Source organism: Staurois parvus, unplaced genomic scaffold, assembly GCF_062004578.1.
Source record: "Staurois parvus isolate SC_StPar_1 unplaced genomic scaffold, SC_StPar_1.0 ptg000047l, whole genome shotgun sequence".
Lineage (NCBI taxonomy): Eukaryota > Metazoa > Chordata > Amphibia > Anura > Ranidae > Staurois > Staurois parvus.
Window position 1 is genome coordinate 1,651,197 of NW_028317843.1, and position 18,733 is coordinate 1,669,929.

The 18,733-nt window shown below is 36.9% G+C and overlaps 1 protein-coding gene across 1 annotated transcript in view; it reads left to right on the forward strand.

The window, feature by feature from the left end:
• CSMD3 (CUB and Sushi multiple domains 3) overlaps positions 1-18,733 on the forward strand; it is a 1,455,553-nt gene that overhangs the window by 1,173,186 nt on the left and 263,634 nt on the right. Inside the window, exons 39-44 of the mRNA XM_089664334.1 lie at positions 2,727-2,845; positions 3,043-3,112; positions 4,047-4,163; positions 5,591-5,800; positions 14,863-15,051; positions 17,211-17,388. Of these exons, the coding sequence (XP_089520460.1) occupies positions 2,727-2,845; positions 3,043-3,112; positions 4,047-4,163; positions 5,591-5,800; positions 14,863-15,051; positions 17,211-17,388 (883 nt within the window). The remainder of the gene's footprint in view (positions 1-2,726; positions 2,846-3,042; positions 3,113-4,046; positions 4,164-5,590; positions 5,801-14,862; positions 15,052-17,210; positions 17,389-18,733) is intronic.

Sequence of the window (18,733 nt, forward strand, 5' to 3'; positions counted from 1 at the left end):
GGTAAGTATGGGGGGGGGGGGGGGGCCTTGGAGGTTGCTGCAAATTGAAGGTTTTTTCCTAAATGCAGAGAAAAAAATCATTTGGCCTATTTTTTACCACATTAACTTTACATTAACATGTTGCAGATAGTAGTAGTTACACTGAATTTGTTGGTGAGAACTCAGAGGCACAACTGGGAGACAGTTGCCACCCAATAAGCCCAACTATCTGTACAGGGATCTTCATGGCAGGATCAGCCAGTTATTCTTTTAATGAAAGCTGCAGGTTTGAAAAGAACTTTTACATAAACATGTTACTGCTTATGTAAGACTGTAGTGATGGGTTTAGATCTACTTTAAATTCTATATAATTATTAAATGTAGACATAAGGTATCCTGACTTCAGCACAATTGCAATGTTACCTGTACAGAATAAACAGTTCAATTTATTTGGTGCCTGGAGAAGCAGTTTAAGGATTGCAGTACGGTATAATTGTGCCAGTGTAAGTGAATAACAGCAATGGATTTAGGAAAAAGCAACATATATAAATAAACATATTTAGTGGTAAAATCAGGACATCCTTCAGCAAACTGTGACATTTCTGGATTACGCTTAAACCAGGTAGAAACGATAAAATGCTGCCATATGGAAATGTTCCCTAAATAAATCTGAGTGAATCCTATATTTTGTATTGTTGGGAGATACGGAGGTTGCAGTGTCTTGCGGGGACAATAGCCCCTCAGTGCCTTCCAAAATTATGCAGCTGGTCCTGTTACCTAAGCAGATAAGAGGGACATAAATGCTGATAGGTGGACTAGAGTAATTTGTATGAATTCAATTAGTATTACCTGAAAACACAGAAAGGAATTTGTCAATGTCAGCGTACTATACAAAATTCCATTACTTCCAAATGGAAATCTTTTTCCATAGTAAATAGGATTGTGCTTCAGTCTAACCATATCCAAGTCAACCTTTTTCAAATAAATCTTGCTGATCGTGATTTGTGACTATAGGGAAGCTTTGTCCATTATGATTGCAGTTCTAAATTATAAATTCATTGTGGCATATTGCAACCAATAGAAATAATTTAAGATTATACAACATATATGTATTTTAACCACTTCAAAATCAGACACTTTCACTCCCTTCCTGCCCAGTCCAATTTTCAAATTTGCAGCACTGTCACACTTCGAATGACAATTACTCAGCACTGTACCCAAATACGTTTTTTGTTATCATTTATTTAGGCAGATAGAACTTTTTTTTTTGTTATATTTAATCATCACTGTGTTTCTTATTCTTTTTTGCTAAAAAAACGTTTTTAATAGTTTCTGTTAAATAATTTTGCAAATAAATATTTCTTTATAAATTTAGGCCAATATTTGTTCTGCTACATTTCTTTGGTAAAATATACAGACTATGGTGTGTGTGTATATATATATATATATATATATATATATATATATATATGAAAATTGATCATGACTGATGTACTGATATTTTTTTACATTTTGTAACTTTGTTTACATTTTCTTTTACATACTGTGACCGTAGCTGTTACCACAATGGCTCTGGGGAGGTGATCAAGATTTTTTTTAACACTATGATGCTTATTACAGTGATGATAACTGTTGTAAGCAATCACTTTTATGAATGGCATCTATTCATGTGCCATTGTGTACTACTGTGATAGCTGTGATTGGCCACAGCTATCACATGGTAGAGGTCCGCTGTTATTGCCTTGGTACTATGTGATTACTATGACCAATCACAGAGGTCACAGTAGTACCCAATGAATGGATATTAATTAAATCCATTGTGTACAACTGATATGTGATTGCTGTTATTGGTCACAGCGATCACATGGTACCAGAACCAGCCTGGTACAATGATCTATCATCCGCTGTGTCCGCTGGACACAGAGAATCACAGATAGAACTGCTGTGCAGTCCCTAGGGCATGCATTATATAACTTACACCCAGTATAATGGTGCTTCTGCCCAGCCGTATTATTATATTAGGCTGGGCGAGAGGTGGTTAAAGGCTTACAGCTAACACCTCGGAAACTGATACTTCAGTTTTATGTAGCTTGAGACACATGGAGATAATCTCTACTGCTAATTCAGAGATCAAAGTGACATCAGCTACTGTATGTCTCTATGGGTGAGATATTTAGTTTTAATAATCTAATGCAACCATTCTCAACTTTTATAACACAGAGGAACCCCCCCCCCCCCCCCCGGTCATAGGAAACCCCTACTGAACATTACTATATCTACAACTCATAATAGATTAGTGTGATGGTCAGTGGGGAGAGTGCTCCTTACCCTTGTGCTCATTGGGAAGGATTACCCCTTTTCAGAAAGCAAAAAAGATCAATGGTGTCAGTGGGAACATATCTGAAGGCAGAAATTGCTCATCAATCAAGGAACCCCCTAACAACCTCTTTGGACCCCTGGTTGAGAAACCCTGATCTAAAGTTTCATTCAATGCTTAAGCCCACATGAACATCAAGAGGAGTACATGTAGCACATGGGCAATGCAAAACTCTGATGCATTTTTAAACCATTGGCCTACAGTATGACAAATATATTTTCTAAAACAGAAAAACTATGGTTTATTCCAAACAAATAATATTACATGTTATTACATACAGCCATGTATCTTTATTGGTTATTTGACTTCAAACACACATTGAGTAGTTAAATATACATATATAATATTAGTTGTATTATTTATTTTTCAGCAATAGGCCTTGATTCATGTCCGGAGCCACAAATGCCCAGCAATGGAATAAAAGTTGGTGACAGATATATGGTTGGAGATGTGGTATCATTCCACTGTGATCAAGGCTATTCTCTTCAGGTAATGACATCTTTCATCCACTTATAGCATTCTCACCTATAGCTAATAGATATGGCATTGTAATGAATATCTACAGTATATATCGGCCCTGTACTGTACCAGTAACTGCAGTACAGTTCTCAACAGCCCAACTTAAAATAGTATAAGTATTATAAATGTAATTTATTCCATACATCTAATTCTTTTTCTCATTTTAGGGTCATTCTCACATCACATGTATGCCTGGCCCTGTACGAAGATGGAATTATCCTATTCCTATTTGCATTGGTAAGGACATACTTGCTGACATACTCATTACTTTACAAAATGTATATAGCAATATATTGCTGCATTGGCATATTCTTTTTATACTAACTTTATGTAGGAGTTTGGATGTTATGAGCTATTCTCCCCTAGTTGAAATAGCAGATTGAGGTCCTAATGAATGAAAAGTCTAGATCCTGTACAAAAGGATGTTATCATGTGTGTGTGCCTAATGGTTCATTAAAATGAGCAGTGAGCTGCTTCTTTTAGACACGGCTCACTTTTTTATTTTCCGTCAGAATCTATATGAGTTTTAAAGGGAAACTCTAAAGGCCAATTGTATTTCATTTTTATTTTATACTTTTTTAAAAAGTGTTTAAACACACTTAAAATTCTTTGCTTTATAAATAAATATATAATACAGGACAAAGGATTCCCAAAGAAACATGGGTTAGTTAAAGTAACAGTACAGCAGAAGCTTTGTGACTCCCTTTTTCTGCATGAAACCTCAAATTGACCACCTGATAAGGGATGGGTTACTGTTCTGATATCTCATTAATTTCAATAAATAACAGGCTTCTTTCAATCTTAACCTTAATAAATAGGAAATATCTTTACGGCATATCGTGTATATACTGTATACATTATAGATCTTTGTGAATGAATGGAATTATCATTCAAATATGGCCTGGGTGAGCTCAGGTGTGAACTGCCAAAAAAAGGTAAATGCATGCTAGTGCATGCACTCCAGTGGTTTCTCTGTACTCACCACTGCTTCATTTGAAAGCCTGCACCATTCATCTGTTGAGAGTCTACTATCTATTTCTGGAGAGTTTTTCCAGAAGCTGATGAAGTCCAGTAAAGCCCACTGCTTATCTAAACAAGGTCAAAGGTAACACAATGTTTACATACAGCCATATTATCTTGAAAATGTTGACTATACATTGATCTCTTCCAGCACAATGTGGTGGCGCTATGTCCGATTTCAGTGGAGTGATACTCAGTCCTGGATTTCCTGGAAACTACCCAAGTAGCTTAGATTGCACATGGACAGTAAAACTTCCCATTGGATTTGGTGGGTATTTGTTACTATGAATACAGGTAATATGTGCAGAATTAGTTTTGCCTTGTGGTTCTAAAGCCTAAACATTCTTTACCTTAATGCATTCCTTGCATTAAGGTACAAAAGGTTTAGGCATCTGTATTGGACTCCCCTAATACTTACCTGAGTTCTGCTTCAATCCAGCACTGTGCACATCTGCAGCTTCTCTCTTCCCTCACTTCCTGGTCTCACAGGCTTTGTTGAGGCAGCAGAAGCCATTGCCTCTCACTGCTGTCAATCAAAGCTAGTGACATGGGAGTGGGGGGCGGGGCTGAATCTCACTGTTAGTGTCAATGTACACAGCAAAGGGGCTCAAGGGCGAGCCCACATGAGTGCCCCCATGGGAAGTGAATTCTTATTAGGGCACTAGCCAGAGAGGAGGAGCCAGGTGTATCAGTGGGGCAACAGATAAGAAGAGGTTTGGGGCCATTCTGTTCAATTCTATTGCACAGAGCAGGTATGTACTGTATAGGCATGTTATTTTTTATTTATGTTTTTAAATTCCTTTACAACCACTTTAAAGCCTAAATTTAGTTATTGAGTTTTTTTTTCAGCACAGGGGACAATACTTCTTTTCAGTGCAAAGTATTCCATGCACTGGCTGCTCTCTTAATTGAAATCCAAGGTCCTCTGCCCCCACACATACCTCCCAACCAAAATCTTCTGGTGCATCTGGATCCCCCTGCCCTATATTCCGGAAGATTCTTCCAAAGACAGGTGGGAGAAATCACACACCCAGCTTAGGAAACCTGGAACAGACAAACATAATAAGCAACTGATCCACTTACTACGGAGGAGCCAAAAACTAAATTTACCTAGCAGCCTAACTAGGAGAGCGCTACACACACATGTGAACAAAACACTAACTGTGATCAAGATTACCATGGTTTAACTAATTTGGATTATGTGTCCCCCCCCCACACCCATACAGAGTCCATGTTTGCCACCCCAATCCCCCTTTTTAGGCAATTTAAATCAGATGCACTCTAACAGAAACTAATCTTGAAATGATTAATCCAGATGGCCCCACCTGTGCTAGCAAAGAGAGACAAAACCTCTCTCTTTTTCAGCAGTCTGTTTAATCAGATTTTCTTCACAACAGTAGTAGGTTTTGCTGAGTGCAAATGGTAATTACATCATTCCACCTATAACATTTCATACGTATCTGAAGGAAATATATGTTTGTTTATATATTTATTTATTCGCGTGTTTATTTATTTTTTATTACAATATAAAAAAAGTATCCCCTTTAAAGTTGAATCCACATGAAATAAATCAAAAGGGCCACCATGCTTATAAAACAGCAGAAGTGCAATAAACAGTTTGAAGCGTACTTTGCAGCTGTTGTTTTAATTAAATGTATCGTTAAGTAATGCAGCGTACGTGATTTATCTTTTCAGGTGTGCATCTGCAGTTTGTCAATTTCTCTACGGAAACAATACACGATTACCTGGAAGTACGGAGCGGCTCTGCAGACATTGGCTCAGTAATTGGCAGGTTAAGCGGCCCTCAGGTCCCTGCTTCCCTGTTCAGCACAACCCATGAGACCAGCTTGTATTTCCATAGTGATTATTCACAGAACAAGCAGGGATTTCACATCATTTATCAAGGTGAGCAACACACTTTGCTATTCTAATGCAATCAATAAAAAGTTTTTAAAATGTGCATTTTCAAACTTTTGAGCACAGCGGTGTGTCTATTTATAAATGACTGTGAAGCTGGCAAACAAAGTACTTGGGGGAGAATTTGTGTAAAGAAGCAGGAGTATGGGAGAATGTAATAATTCTTTGATAAAACATTATATTTCAGCACCTCACTGGGTGGTCTTACTGTTATGTGCTCCCCTTTACTCTCTGACAATTTTATTTTAACGAGAAGATGTATGAAAAAATATTGACATAAAGAAATAATAAATGAAGTGAAAAGTGTAACTGATACAAAAGTAGAATAATTGAATTGTCATTCTATTTCAAGTTTCTATCCTAAAGGGAATCTATAATGCTTTTGAGCTTTATTTATGTATTTAATTTTAGTTTATAAATAAATAAGTATATATTTTTAATTTATAAAGATGTTTTTATCCCAAATAACATTTAATATTTGAAAAATAATTTCTAGACCTATTTGAGTTATTCAAAAGAGAGAACATAGTAGATTCTCCTTGCTTTAAGGTTTGCTTTGTCTAATTGAAACCTCTAGTGATTTGAGTGGTTCTTTAAATTCTTTAAAGGGGAATTTCTACTTTTCTGCCTCCTCCATCCTCTAACAATTTTGGAATTTTTTTTTTTGGGTGGGAGCTGGATCTTAAAATTAAGACCTCCAGTGGTGCGCTGTCACCACTGATAGGGCTTTCATCTTCACCCAGTCTTCCTTCCGGGTTCACGTGCTTCGGTCCTTTGAATAGCCGAGTTGCGATTATGTCACTTCTGCGAACATGCGAGGGAGTCACTATTTACGTTACAGTGCTCTGAAGGAATGGCATGAGTATGCTGTTCCTTCAGAGTGCATGAGCTAGCTGCTACACAAGTAAATATCTCCTAAAAACTGTACATTTAGGAGATATTTACAGTACCTACAGGTAAGCTTTATTTCAAGCTTAACTGTAGTTAAAACATTAACAATAGGACTTTACTATCACTTTAAGTTTGATCTATTGAGTTTTGTAAATAACAAGTTGTTTACAACAAAGTATCTAAAGAATCAGAAGAAAGCATATGAAAAACCTAGATCTCCATCTGCTGACCAGAAAAAAGGACAATCAAATGCATCATATTTATGTAACTAAAAAAGTTGATCAGGACTATTATAAATAAATAAAGATAATAAATAATTTCCACAACCGCTTAACATTCTTATTAGTGATCATAGACAGAATGATCTTTCGAATAAGACAGAACAATTATAAAAGAAAGCTAAAACACCAGAGTTTTATTGTAAGCTCTTTTACCAATGAGTTGGCAGTGAGTGGGGCTATCTAAACAATCTGTTCAAGATGAACTGAAACATGCTGAAAAAATGAATACCCGGTCATTCGATTCATACATGACATTAAATATACCAACCTCAAAACAGAGATTTATATATTTCTCCAAACAAATGGTTTCCCCGTCAATTCGACACCTGTGTCATTTTATTTTCATGGTATTTCTTTTTTCCTATGCCCATCTGCATTTGACACATGAAAGACAATTCAATTCCATCAATGCTTATCCAGTTTCAGGAAGGCTGGGTGTTTTATCAGCTCTTCAGTTGGCCCCTGAAAGTTTCTAAAGCTAGCCACACAAAGATCAACAGGGGCTGGCCGAATTTGGATCAGTGTGTGGCTTCCCCCACTTTGGCTGCTGCTGAAGGACAAGTCTGAATGCAAAAAACCTAACCATGTATGGCCAACCTAGGTTACGGAGGAATGACTTTTTAGGTTAGCTCAGTACTCAGACCTGTTCATTGAGGCATCCTAAAGATGTTGAGAATTATCTTAGCAGAATGTATAAAGGATGCCAAATGATAACTTAGACGCAAAGTGTTGATGTGCTTTTTTAGAAGAATGAGATTTATGTCCATAGTCTGATCCAATAAACAATTTAACATATGAGTGAGTTTGGACTAAAGTTTCACTTTAAAATGATTACCAATAAGATTGGCACATGTACTATATAGTTGCTGGTACACTTTGCTGATCCAGCTAATCAGGTCTAATGAAAATCTAACTGGTTTGTGTCCAGTTTTACATGAAAAAGATTCAGAATGTATTTTAAACATCTTCGAGATAATTGGCCTGTTTAATCACATTACATAGGGTGGCCGCTGTGTAGATACTGATATTGGACTAGTGAGAATAATCCAAAGGATATAGGGTTAATGCCAGTGTATACTCTGTAATTGGTAATCATTCAGCATTGCCAAATTCTCCAGATTTTACACTTTTCAGATGATGTTAATAGACCAAGGTCATCTGTTACAATTGCTTGTGCATCATAAATATTCAGATGCTCAAATAATTGTATATACATTCCATGTATTTCACAACAGCCATTTCCTGTCTGTTTGTCTATCTATTTATGTATTCTGGATAAGTGGGACTATGATGAGGGTATGGAATGACACATGGGAGGAGGCTGATCAAGATGAAATACTACTTTCCTTTTCATTGTGAAGATACTGGGATCTATCTATCTATCTATCTATCTATCTATCTTATCTATTTCTTTGTTTAAAAAGTTGCACACATTCCATTTTCTGCTGGATATGTTATGGTTTCTGGTTGGAAGGGACTAAAGGAATTAAAAAGCCCTTCAATCAAGTCAGTGTGTAACACAGTAAAACCTTCTTAGAAACGAAGATATTCAAATCTCCCATTTCATCACATATCTCAAAAATAAAATGATTATTCCTCATTTCACAGTTTGTGGAGGTATCCAAATCATTCCTTTATGCTCTAACAGCTAGATGCACTTCAAGTAGGGCTGATGTCTAGTGTAAAAATAACTTAATGGTATAGAGCCAATTATTCCAAACTGCAAAAAGGTTTTACTGTGCAATGCACTGGTTCAGTTTAAGAGCTTTTTGATTCCTTAAGTCCCTTCTCACCATAACCTGTATGGTCCATAGAAGCCATGGTTTCTGTACATTGCATTGATGATTGCCCTAAAGAGCCCGAAACAGATGTATGCAGTGTGGAAAAATGTCTCTATAACATTAGACTATATTTGCCCTGTACATAAGTTGTTCTGGATGTGCATTTGGCCATTGAAATGTAACGGAATGATTTGCATGACAATATGTATCCCAAAATGAAGAATAATCCTCTTATTTTAGGGATATGTGATGGAACGAGACGTGATTATTTTCTGTTTTATTATAAAAGTCAGTATAGATATTTTATCAAGAAAACAAACATTAGGATGGCATTAGTCAGATCATGTATAATGCATCCTAGAGTAGCACAAGTCCTATAACTATATAAATTGTTGACTGCTGACATATCTGCAAGTGAAGTGATACCTAATTTGAAAAAAGGAACTTTTTTCATTTCAATAGTCTTAGCAAGAAAACCCATACCTTCCAAAGTCATAGATATGGTCATAATTTCAAATTATTTTTCTAAATTGATGGCTAGTTTATGAGCACATTTAAATGTACATTTGATGTGTTTCTTACTAGTTGTGGTATATTTAACTGCAATTAGTAAGATTCATTAATATAGGGATGGATTCAGGGAACTAGTCTAGTTGCCATTAACAAAGACATTTTCCCTACTGTGAGGATAAATTAACTTTATCTTCAATAGGGTTTTTCAAACCCTTTCTGATAAACAATATTACAAAAGTACAACAATTAGACTAATTGGATTATGTAGAACAAGAAAAAATTTGAGTGTGTGCATTCTAATAAACTGTCTTGCTATTTAAATATTTGCGTAATTTCAAGTGTGTGTGTTTGTGTATATATTTATATTTTTTTTTTAAGTCGGGAAAGGTTAGAACCTCCATTACATTTGCAGAAAGTGATCAGTAGTCCAAATTGTTTTGTGTTTGTCATAGGAATAAGAGGAAAGGCAAAACTTTCTAATTTGGAAACAGCTTGTGGTTAACAGATCCTAAGGTGTTTTAGAGAGGATATCCCTTTTACTTCCCTCTGTGTCTCTGGGAAAGGAAAAATCCCATATGGGACATATATAGTGATGGAAAATCTCCCATATGGGACAAAGATAACAATTTTTTCACCTGGTGATCCTTCCAGTAACGCTCTTCCTGTTCTGGGGGGACAAATCTTACCCACTGTACTGCATCTATGGGGGAGCAGTGCTGGCCCTTGACTGCTCTCCTAAATTGGTCTACAACCTCCCTCATAACATTTTTGTTCTTGGTGTTAGATACACTTTTACTACTCCTTACTCTTTTCAAAACCATAAAAAACCTCAATTAAAAATATAACCCCAGTGAAAATATAACCATGCTTATACCAAATTTGTATGTATCTAGACCTAGTTTACGAAAGGGTTTCTTCAGAGGCTATGGTGCTGTCACCTTCCCAATATTTACATTTAGGAATAGAGATGGATTAAAAGAGAATTCAAGAATAAAAAAAAACAATCATAGTCACCTAGATTGCTGCAGCACCAATCCCAGATTTAAGACCAAGTACTGATCACTCAGTTCCCGGTCTTCAGTTAACAGAGAGCCAGTGGATGTCAGTCACAGGCTCTCTCCTCTGTCCTACTGGAGTGTTGAGCTGTGGATGGGGTGGAAGCGGCTGGTTAAGCCTCTCAGTAGCTCACTGAGAGGCTGAGACAGCTGCCTGTTCAGGCATCTGGGTTGATCTTGACATTAAAATGAGGATCTTTCAGGACCTTGACTGGCATTAGCCCACTTTCAGCTGATAATGGGTCACGGGAGTGCAGAACGAACTGTGCTCCTGTGATCCTCAATATAGCTTTGGTCATATTTCTTCCTTAAGGAAGAGCGGAAGCCTAGGAAAAGTAACAACTTAGATCCCCTTATTCCTCCAATTGACATTTATAAAGATTGCAAGAGGTACAGAGAAGCCACCTCATTTGCAATGTTTGACCTGGGACAGCCCCATTGGACAGCAGCTACCTACAAGTATCATTTTTTGTGAAGTGTCAGGCAGGGGCACAACTTTTGTGCTGCCCCACCCAGATTACTGCAAGTGTGTGAAGGTTGTAGCTGGGCTTTCTGGGCATCCACCAGGCCTTAGGTTCCTGGTTGCTTTGCAGATGATCTTGCTCTGTTTAGGAAGTACATTAGGCAAATGTGGTGACCATATGTTATAACGGCCCTGAATAAGCATTATTCCTTCAGTTACGCAGACTAAAATATTTTCATTGCATAGAATGTTGACATTATCATGTACATTTATCTACAGCTAAAACATAAATGTCACATTTTGTGCTCCATATGTCAGGTCATCTTGATCTATATAGGACACTAGGCATATGATCTTCCAGTATCTGTGGTGACAAGTATTTTTCTGTATCTGTGAAAACAGCACCGAGCTGTGAAAAGCGTTAAGTCATAAATATGTTCTGTCGTAGGAAACTTACTCTTGAACATTTGCACATATATTACGGGCATGCTAGTGAAGATGTTCTGCTGCAACATGAAGATGTACATTGTTTTCGACAGCTTGACACTTCTCCAAACATACTACAGAGAGTTGGAGAATGCCGCTTAGGCTCACAGTCACTCTGTTTGAATAAAACACAGAAAAAAGGCCTTCGCAGATCGGCAGTTAGCCACATGCTTGTAAGGGTAAACAACACTGACTTCCGTGAAAATAAAATATTTTTTTTGCCTTATTTGTGAATGCCATTTTATTTTAAATAAAAATAATAGTAAAAACAACAACATACAAAGGGGATTTTTTAGTAAAACTATATGGTGCAAAATTTGGTGCAGCTCTGCATAGAAAACCAACCAGCTTCCAGGTTTTATTGTCAAAGCTTAATTGAACAAGATGCAGGTATAAGCTGATTGGCTGCCATGCACAGCTACACCAGATTCTCAGTGCTTCAGTTTTAGTAAATCTCCCCAAAAAAGATGCTTAAAATATGACTTTATTGGGTAAAATACATGAATACTCAAAAATATAATGACAATTTTTCTGGTACTTCCAATTGGCAATTAAAACTTTGCAACTCTCTTGCAATCCTCATTCTATACCAATGGTTCTGGGCAGTCAGGCTAACAGAAGGTATCTCCCTATCATTTCCCCTTTTATCTTCTTTTTCCTCTTTTATTCTTTTTTTTCATCTTCTGTTCCTTCTCCCCTTCCTCATCTCATTCAAAGAGTTAAAAATAAAAGTGTACAATGCTTATCAAACATTTTCTAACCTATTCATTAGCATTGCTTGCAAATCTGAAACAGGTATAAAGCTACTTATGAGTCTTGCAGCAGAGATAAATCAAAGCAACAGTGTTTTATTGTTAATGGTTTAATGGAGTTCAGTCCATTTTAACATATGCTTATGTTAAAAGTGATTGTAAAGGTACAAAAAAAATAAAAATATTAACAATAATAGCAACCATGTCATACCTGATCTGTGCAATGATTTTTGCAAATTGTAGCCCTTCTTGGATCCCCCACTGGTGTTCCTGGCTCCTACTCCTGCCAAGTGCCCCCCATAGCATGCCGCTTGCCCTTACTCTGCTCTCTCCTGAGCTGCACTTTGTGTGTACATAGGGCACACAGAGTGAGGCTTGGTCCCACCCCCCACTGACAGCAGAGGGAGCCAATGGCTCTTGCTGCTGTGTTTGAGCCAGTGTGGAGGGAAAGAGCCAGGATTGAGATCAGGCTCAGGTAAGTATTGTGTGTGTGTATTTTTTTTTTGGGGGGGGGGGGGTGTTGAACCACTTTAAGGTCATCATTCACATTTTGCTTTTGGCAAAATAAATTAAGTTATGGCAGTGTCAGTACTTGAAGCCAAGATTTTTTTGCTCCTGGCTGCTTTAATAGTAGAAGTTACCAATTCTACACTATAGGAAAGGTGGTGTCCACTCCCTTCCTCTGCCATGTGTCTGGGCTTATCTGTCCCTGCGCACCCCCAAGACACCAGGAGACTTCCAAACATGTTATGAACCTGGAAGCACTCAGCTGAGGCCCTAGAGTTCTGCAATCAGCAAAACACATTCTCTCTGCTGAAGGAAGAGCTCACCTTTGAAATGTTTAAATAAATTAAGGGCAGTTCACATTGGTGCGCTTAAAAATGTGGTATGCATTTTTCAAAAAACTTGGTTTTTTTGCTCTTTCTTGTTTACTCGTTCATATTTGCCAGCACACAACAGCTCACCAATATTGTCCAAAAGGCTATTTTTATTAAAGAAAGATCACATCATAAAGAAAAGCTATATATATATACTTTCTTGTTTCCTGACTCCCAGCATGCACCTTTGAAACATGGACATGTGACGTTTTTGATGCATTCCCATTGACTTACAATGGAAGGTGCATTTTTTGGGGCACTTTTGAAAAACTACATTAAAGATTCAGTAAGGTGAACAGTTATAGAGTAGTTTAAGTGGAATAGTTTTCATGCACTTTTGTCACACTGGCAAAGTGCATTTTGCACAGCAAGAGTGCACCAGTATGAACAAGGCCTAAGGGTGTGAATAAGGTTCAGGAGGGCAGTTTTTCCAATATAATGCAGACATCAAGAATATGGGGAAATGGCCTCAAACTAGAAGAAGGAAAGTTCAAAACTAATTTTAGAAAGTACTATTTATCAACAGTAGTTGATGCTTGGAATAGACTTTCAGCTGTGGTAGTGAGTTAATGAACAGTCAGTGGATATATATACACTGTATACTGTCTATATATACTGTATGTTGTGTATCTATCTATCTATCTATCTATATATATATATATATATATATATAAAAATAAATAAACAAGGCAGGCCCAAAGGACCACTTGCTCATTTTCTGCTGTGACTCTTTTATGTCACTCTTCAAAGAGTTCAAAAAGCTCTTCTCTACAGCATGCTGCCAGGACGCAGATTTTTCCATTTGGGCTGGGGTTGCTTTCTGAAGAAAAACTGTAAAACTGGAAATATCTTTTGTTTTGATGGCACTGAAATATATTTAACATATTTAAACTGAATAAAAGAGCAATGTACACAATTGATTTAATGTAATTGACAATACTTGCTAAGTTTTAAATATGATATGTCTACTGTAAAAATGATAAGTCATTTTAAGCAATGGCATATCTAATGTTCTCCAAGAGATGGTCTGGGATTAGGGGACAGTGAATGAGCTAACATGAAAGAAACATGCTTCAGTATTTGCACAAAGTAATTTATTTGGCAGAATGAAATCATTAATTCTTGACAAAACAATTTAATACTATAATTGGAAGAAATTGCTAACTTTCGGCCTTTTTCAGAGAGCTCTTTTTGCAAGGACAGCTTGCTAATATATCAAGAAATCAACATAAAAAGTTTAATTGTGCTGAAAAGAAGAAGTTCATTTTATGTCATTCAAAAAATATTCACTATAATAATTTGAAAGATTTAAACAGGTTATTTTAACCAAACTACTTGCACTGTAGAAAAGGAGGCCATTAATATAAAGCATCAAGCTGCTTTATATTAATGGCTTTTCCAATGATGCTTACTAATATACTATATATGAGTGAGAACATTATATTGCACACTTTCCTTTAGATTTATTGTACTAACCATTATATAGTATGAATTCTTAGTTGAATGGATATAACTTAAATGGATGGCTTAGGCCCCTGTACTGTATATTTGTTGGCAAATCTAAATAAGGTCATACAGGAACTATAATATTACATTGTAATATGTAGAGCCAGCTAAAGTTATATATGTTGCTAGCTATAGATCAAGTATCTTTGAAATTGCCTAATGGTGTAGCAGGATAAGCAAAGCCATGGAGAGTGTAAAATCTTTCCACTTCTGTGCTTTGCTAATTTTCATTATTGAAAAATGTAATATGTTTATGACCTGTTGGTCTGTAGTTTGCCTTAAACAAGTATGCAAGATATGACATAGACCTGACATAGAACCCTAGAGGAGTCAATGGAAATCTAACCTTGATCAGTTAAGGGAATGCTTTGTCAAATTGTCATTTAATTGCAAAAACTTATATATACTTGTTTTTCATTATATGATTCATTCTATTACCTCTAGCATACCAGTTACAGAGCTGCCCCGACCCCCGTCCATTTCGCAATGGGTTTGTAATTGGAAGTGATTTTACAGTGGGACACACCATTTCCTTTGAGTGTTATCCTGGTTACTCACTAATTGGAGAATCTGCGCTCACCTGTCTGCATGGAATTAGCCGAAACTGGAACCATCCAATACCTCGTTGTGATGGTAGGTACTTCCATCAGTCATTTTGTTCTTAACAACATGGGCAGCCATATATACTATCAGTTGTATTCTGCACACCCAAAAGATAATGTTCCTATCTATTTATTTTGAGAAAGAAAATAAGTTAAAACTGTAGTGACTTGGAGATTAAAAGGAGAAACCAGTGAAAGTTACAAGGGACTGTGGGAGGGATAATCCTCTGATACAATGCAGCCAGCTACTTGGTAACATCCATCGGAACAATTCTTCATTGGCTACATAGTAGGATACAGCAGTAACAAGCTAACAAGTTTTGGTCAAAGCCTTACTCAGTACTGTATCCTGCTATGTAGCCAATAATGAATTGTTCTAATGGATGTTACTGTGTAGCTGGCTTCATTGTATTAGAGGAATATTGATGCAATCCAAAGGCATTTGAGCCAGAGCACTGGTTTCCAGTCTCCCAGGTGATTTGCAGCTGAGCATGCTTTCCTTGTAGACTGTGGGAGAAGATTTCTCAGAGTGGTGTTCAGTGGCATAGGAGGCAGGCTGGGTCATTTTAAAGATATTTAGGTTTAAATTTTGGTCTAGTTGAGTTTAGTGAAATTCCCCCCCTGCCTGTTTGGTCACAGTTTTGTTTGAGATTAGTACATTGCCGATGTTTATATTGTTGTTTATGGTGTATCCCCTTATGTTGATTATCTCATTAGTCAAATGCCCATCACAGACCCATGACAAGGACAGACAACTGTAAATTGTTTAGGTGCTTATAGTATACCTGTAACTGGAATGGAAATTTATATTGTAAATGACAATTTGGCTTAAGTTTATAGAGGTCGTTAAGGTATATCTCAGGATAAATTTTCTTTTTTTTTAGCTTTGAATGGAGTGGTAAAGGTTTAAAAACACTATAATTGTTTTACTGATATCTGTCTGTGTTTCTGCTGGAGGGGCTCACTAATCAGTTTGTTCTGGTTCACTGGTTTCAGACAATGGGACTGAAAGACAAAATATTACATTTTAAGTTGTTGCAGGAACATGACTAGAGGGGTAATCTTCCATCAGGGATGTCTGTTCTCGTGGCAACTGTATAAATGGGGATTCACCATACTCTTCCTTTCACTTCCTATTGTGTTCCTGGAACAGAAAGTGAAGGGGAATCCCTCTATGGAACAAATGGTAAAAATCCAGACAGGTATTTAAGCATTCCATGCAAAATGTTTTTAAATATACTTTAATAAAGTTCTGGCTTTGAATATGTTTCCTTACCATTGTATGTCCAAGGCTAAAGATATTATTGTATGCTTAATACATATGCTTCTCAGCAGGTAAGCTGTTGCTTATCTATCAGAACATGTCCTTGCCATTGACTAACCAAAGCCACAAATCCTAGCTGACAATATTAACAATGCTTTTGGCAAGCAGCACACTCTATCAATGTGGGTGGGCGTTAAGTATTTGCTAATCAAATGTCATTCACTAGAATATACTTTTGACACAAAATGAGAGCCAATTTATATTTGCAATAATGCACATTTGAAAGAACTTAACATTCCTAGAGAAAAAGTATTTAACATTCTCCGTGGCTTCTGTTGTTTAGCCTAGAAAATGGTAGCAAAAAAACTGTAAACTAATCCAGTACATGGAGAGGTCTATTTTAAAGAGTGGTACAAGGAGTTGTGTGTATTCGTGACAACCAACCAAATATTATCTTACTGTATTTAGACTAATAGGACATACATTCTTAATTGGATGCTCTTGGATATTCCATTGGTATATTTCACTTTGGCTTTAATGAAAAAAAAAAAACACACAAAATATACTTTGTGCAAATTGATAAATGTTTGTGTGATAAGCAACTATTTTCATACTTCTTATGTAGTCTTTAAGCTTAGCCAAACTAGAATCTAGTTCACCTGTGTTTTGAGTCCTCTGCATATCATATTACTTTTTTCCTGCATAAGCCACAGCATTTAGGTTCCAAATTTTTTTCCATGTATAAAACACACAGAGAAACAAAAATCCATAGCTCTAGTGCTTGTTTTTGCCTGCAGCTTAGCAGCCTTGAAGTTTCGAGTATCTACACTTGACAGGCTCTTCAGCTTGTCTTTTATGCAATCCCACAGACTTAAGTATTTACAGCAGGTCCTCTTACCATCCGTATTTGTTGAACTATGTTGCAGCTCTCTGCGGAGGAAATATAACAGCAATGAATGGCACTATTTACTCCCCTGGATATCCTGATGAGTACCCAAACTTCCAAGACTGCCTATGGCTGGTCAGAGTCCCTCCCGGAAATGGAATATACATCAACTTCACAGTCCTTCAAACTGAACCGATTTACGACTTTATAACTGTATGGTAAGATCATTTATTCATTGATGATTTATTGCAGCACTGGCTTAATGATCCAGGTATTTTATTTTCCCTTTTGTTCGCTATTAGCCTGCATGCATTCCGCAGGTGCATTAATCAATGACAGTTGAAGAGTTTGAAAATTCATTGTTCAAATGCAGAATATGTTTTCTGTTTTTATATAATATTTAAAGAATTTAGAACTGAAATTATCAAATTAGATTTTGATTTGGTTTCAAGAGTAGTTCCTTTATTAGCTATTTGATTATTTGTATCTAATTATTTATTTTATTTCTTTATAAAGCATAGAATGATATGATTTATTCATGCAGTGCACTAAAAACAGGAAATCTTCATATCAGGTCAAGTTCTGCAATCCAATTTGGCTAACTCCTTCACAGAGAAATACAGATGCATACAAGGGTGTATTTAGGTAAAGACAAAAACCTAATAATATATTTTTGAAAAGAAACCAAAGCATCCCAGGATCAAATTAGTGGGTCCTAACACCTATAATTTCAGTGGAGGGTGTATTTCATTGCAGAATATTATACCTATGTGGCACTCTTTATTAGAGAAAACCAAAGAATCCCCAGGATGAAATTGATCCTACCACCTAGACCTTTATAATAGAGTTTTTCCAATGTAGGCTAATGTAACTCTACCCCCAAAGGAGCCACTGTAGTTTAAGGTATTTTCTTTCCCACAACACTGCAAAGGCAGCCAGGCACATATTAACAGTCCATACACTCCTGCTCCATAAACAGTCTAGAGGATGGGGTTTTTTTCGTATTTATTGCTGAACTTAAGGATATAGAGTGGTATGGGATAGTGACATGACACTACACTTTGCTAAGGTTTTTGAACAGTCTTTACGCTAGGAGCAAAGTAAGATAGACAGAAGTGAGACCTTGCAAGGGCTGTCTCAGCCAGAGTCACCACTGGAACTGTCACCCAAAAGACACCAGCACACAATCATTAGGGCTTAGGTCCATGCTCACAATGTCACAGCATAGCCGTAGGCATTCCTTCCAGTATCCACTGGACACTCTTTCGAGGGAGGAGTTAATGCTCACAATGTCACAGGACAGTTAGACCCTTTCCAACCTCCACAGGGCACTCTTTAGTCAGCTCTCCAGACCAGATCCTTAGCTGCAGGAAAATTTAAGAATAGTCCTCTCAGCTATGCCACAGCTGGGAACTTGATGATCCTTGGCATTGGGGTAGCCACCCCCACACAGCCAGGTGTAATCCCTTCAACAGGAAGACACTGCTGTTTTAAAGCTCAGACTACTTATATGCCTCTCCAGCCTTCTGCTGGGTATACCTTCCAAGGGATTGGCCAAAGCAC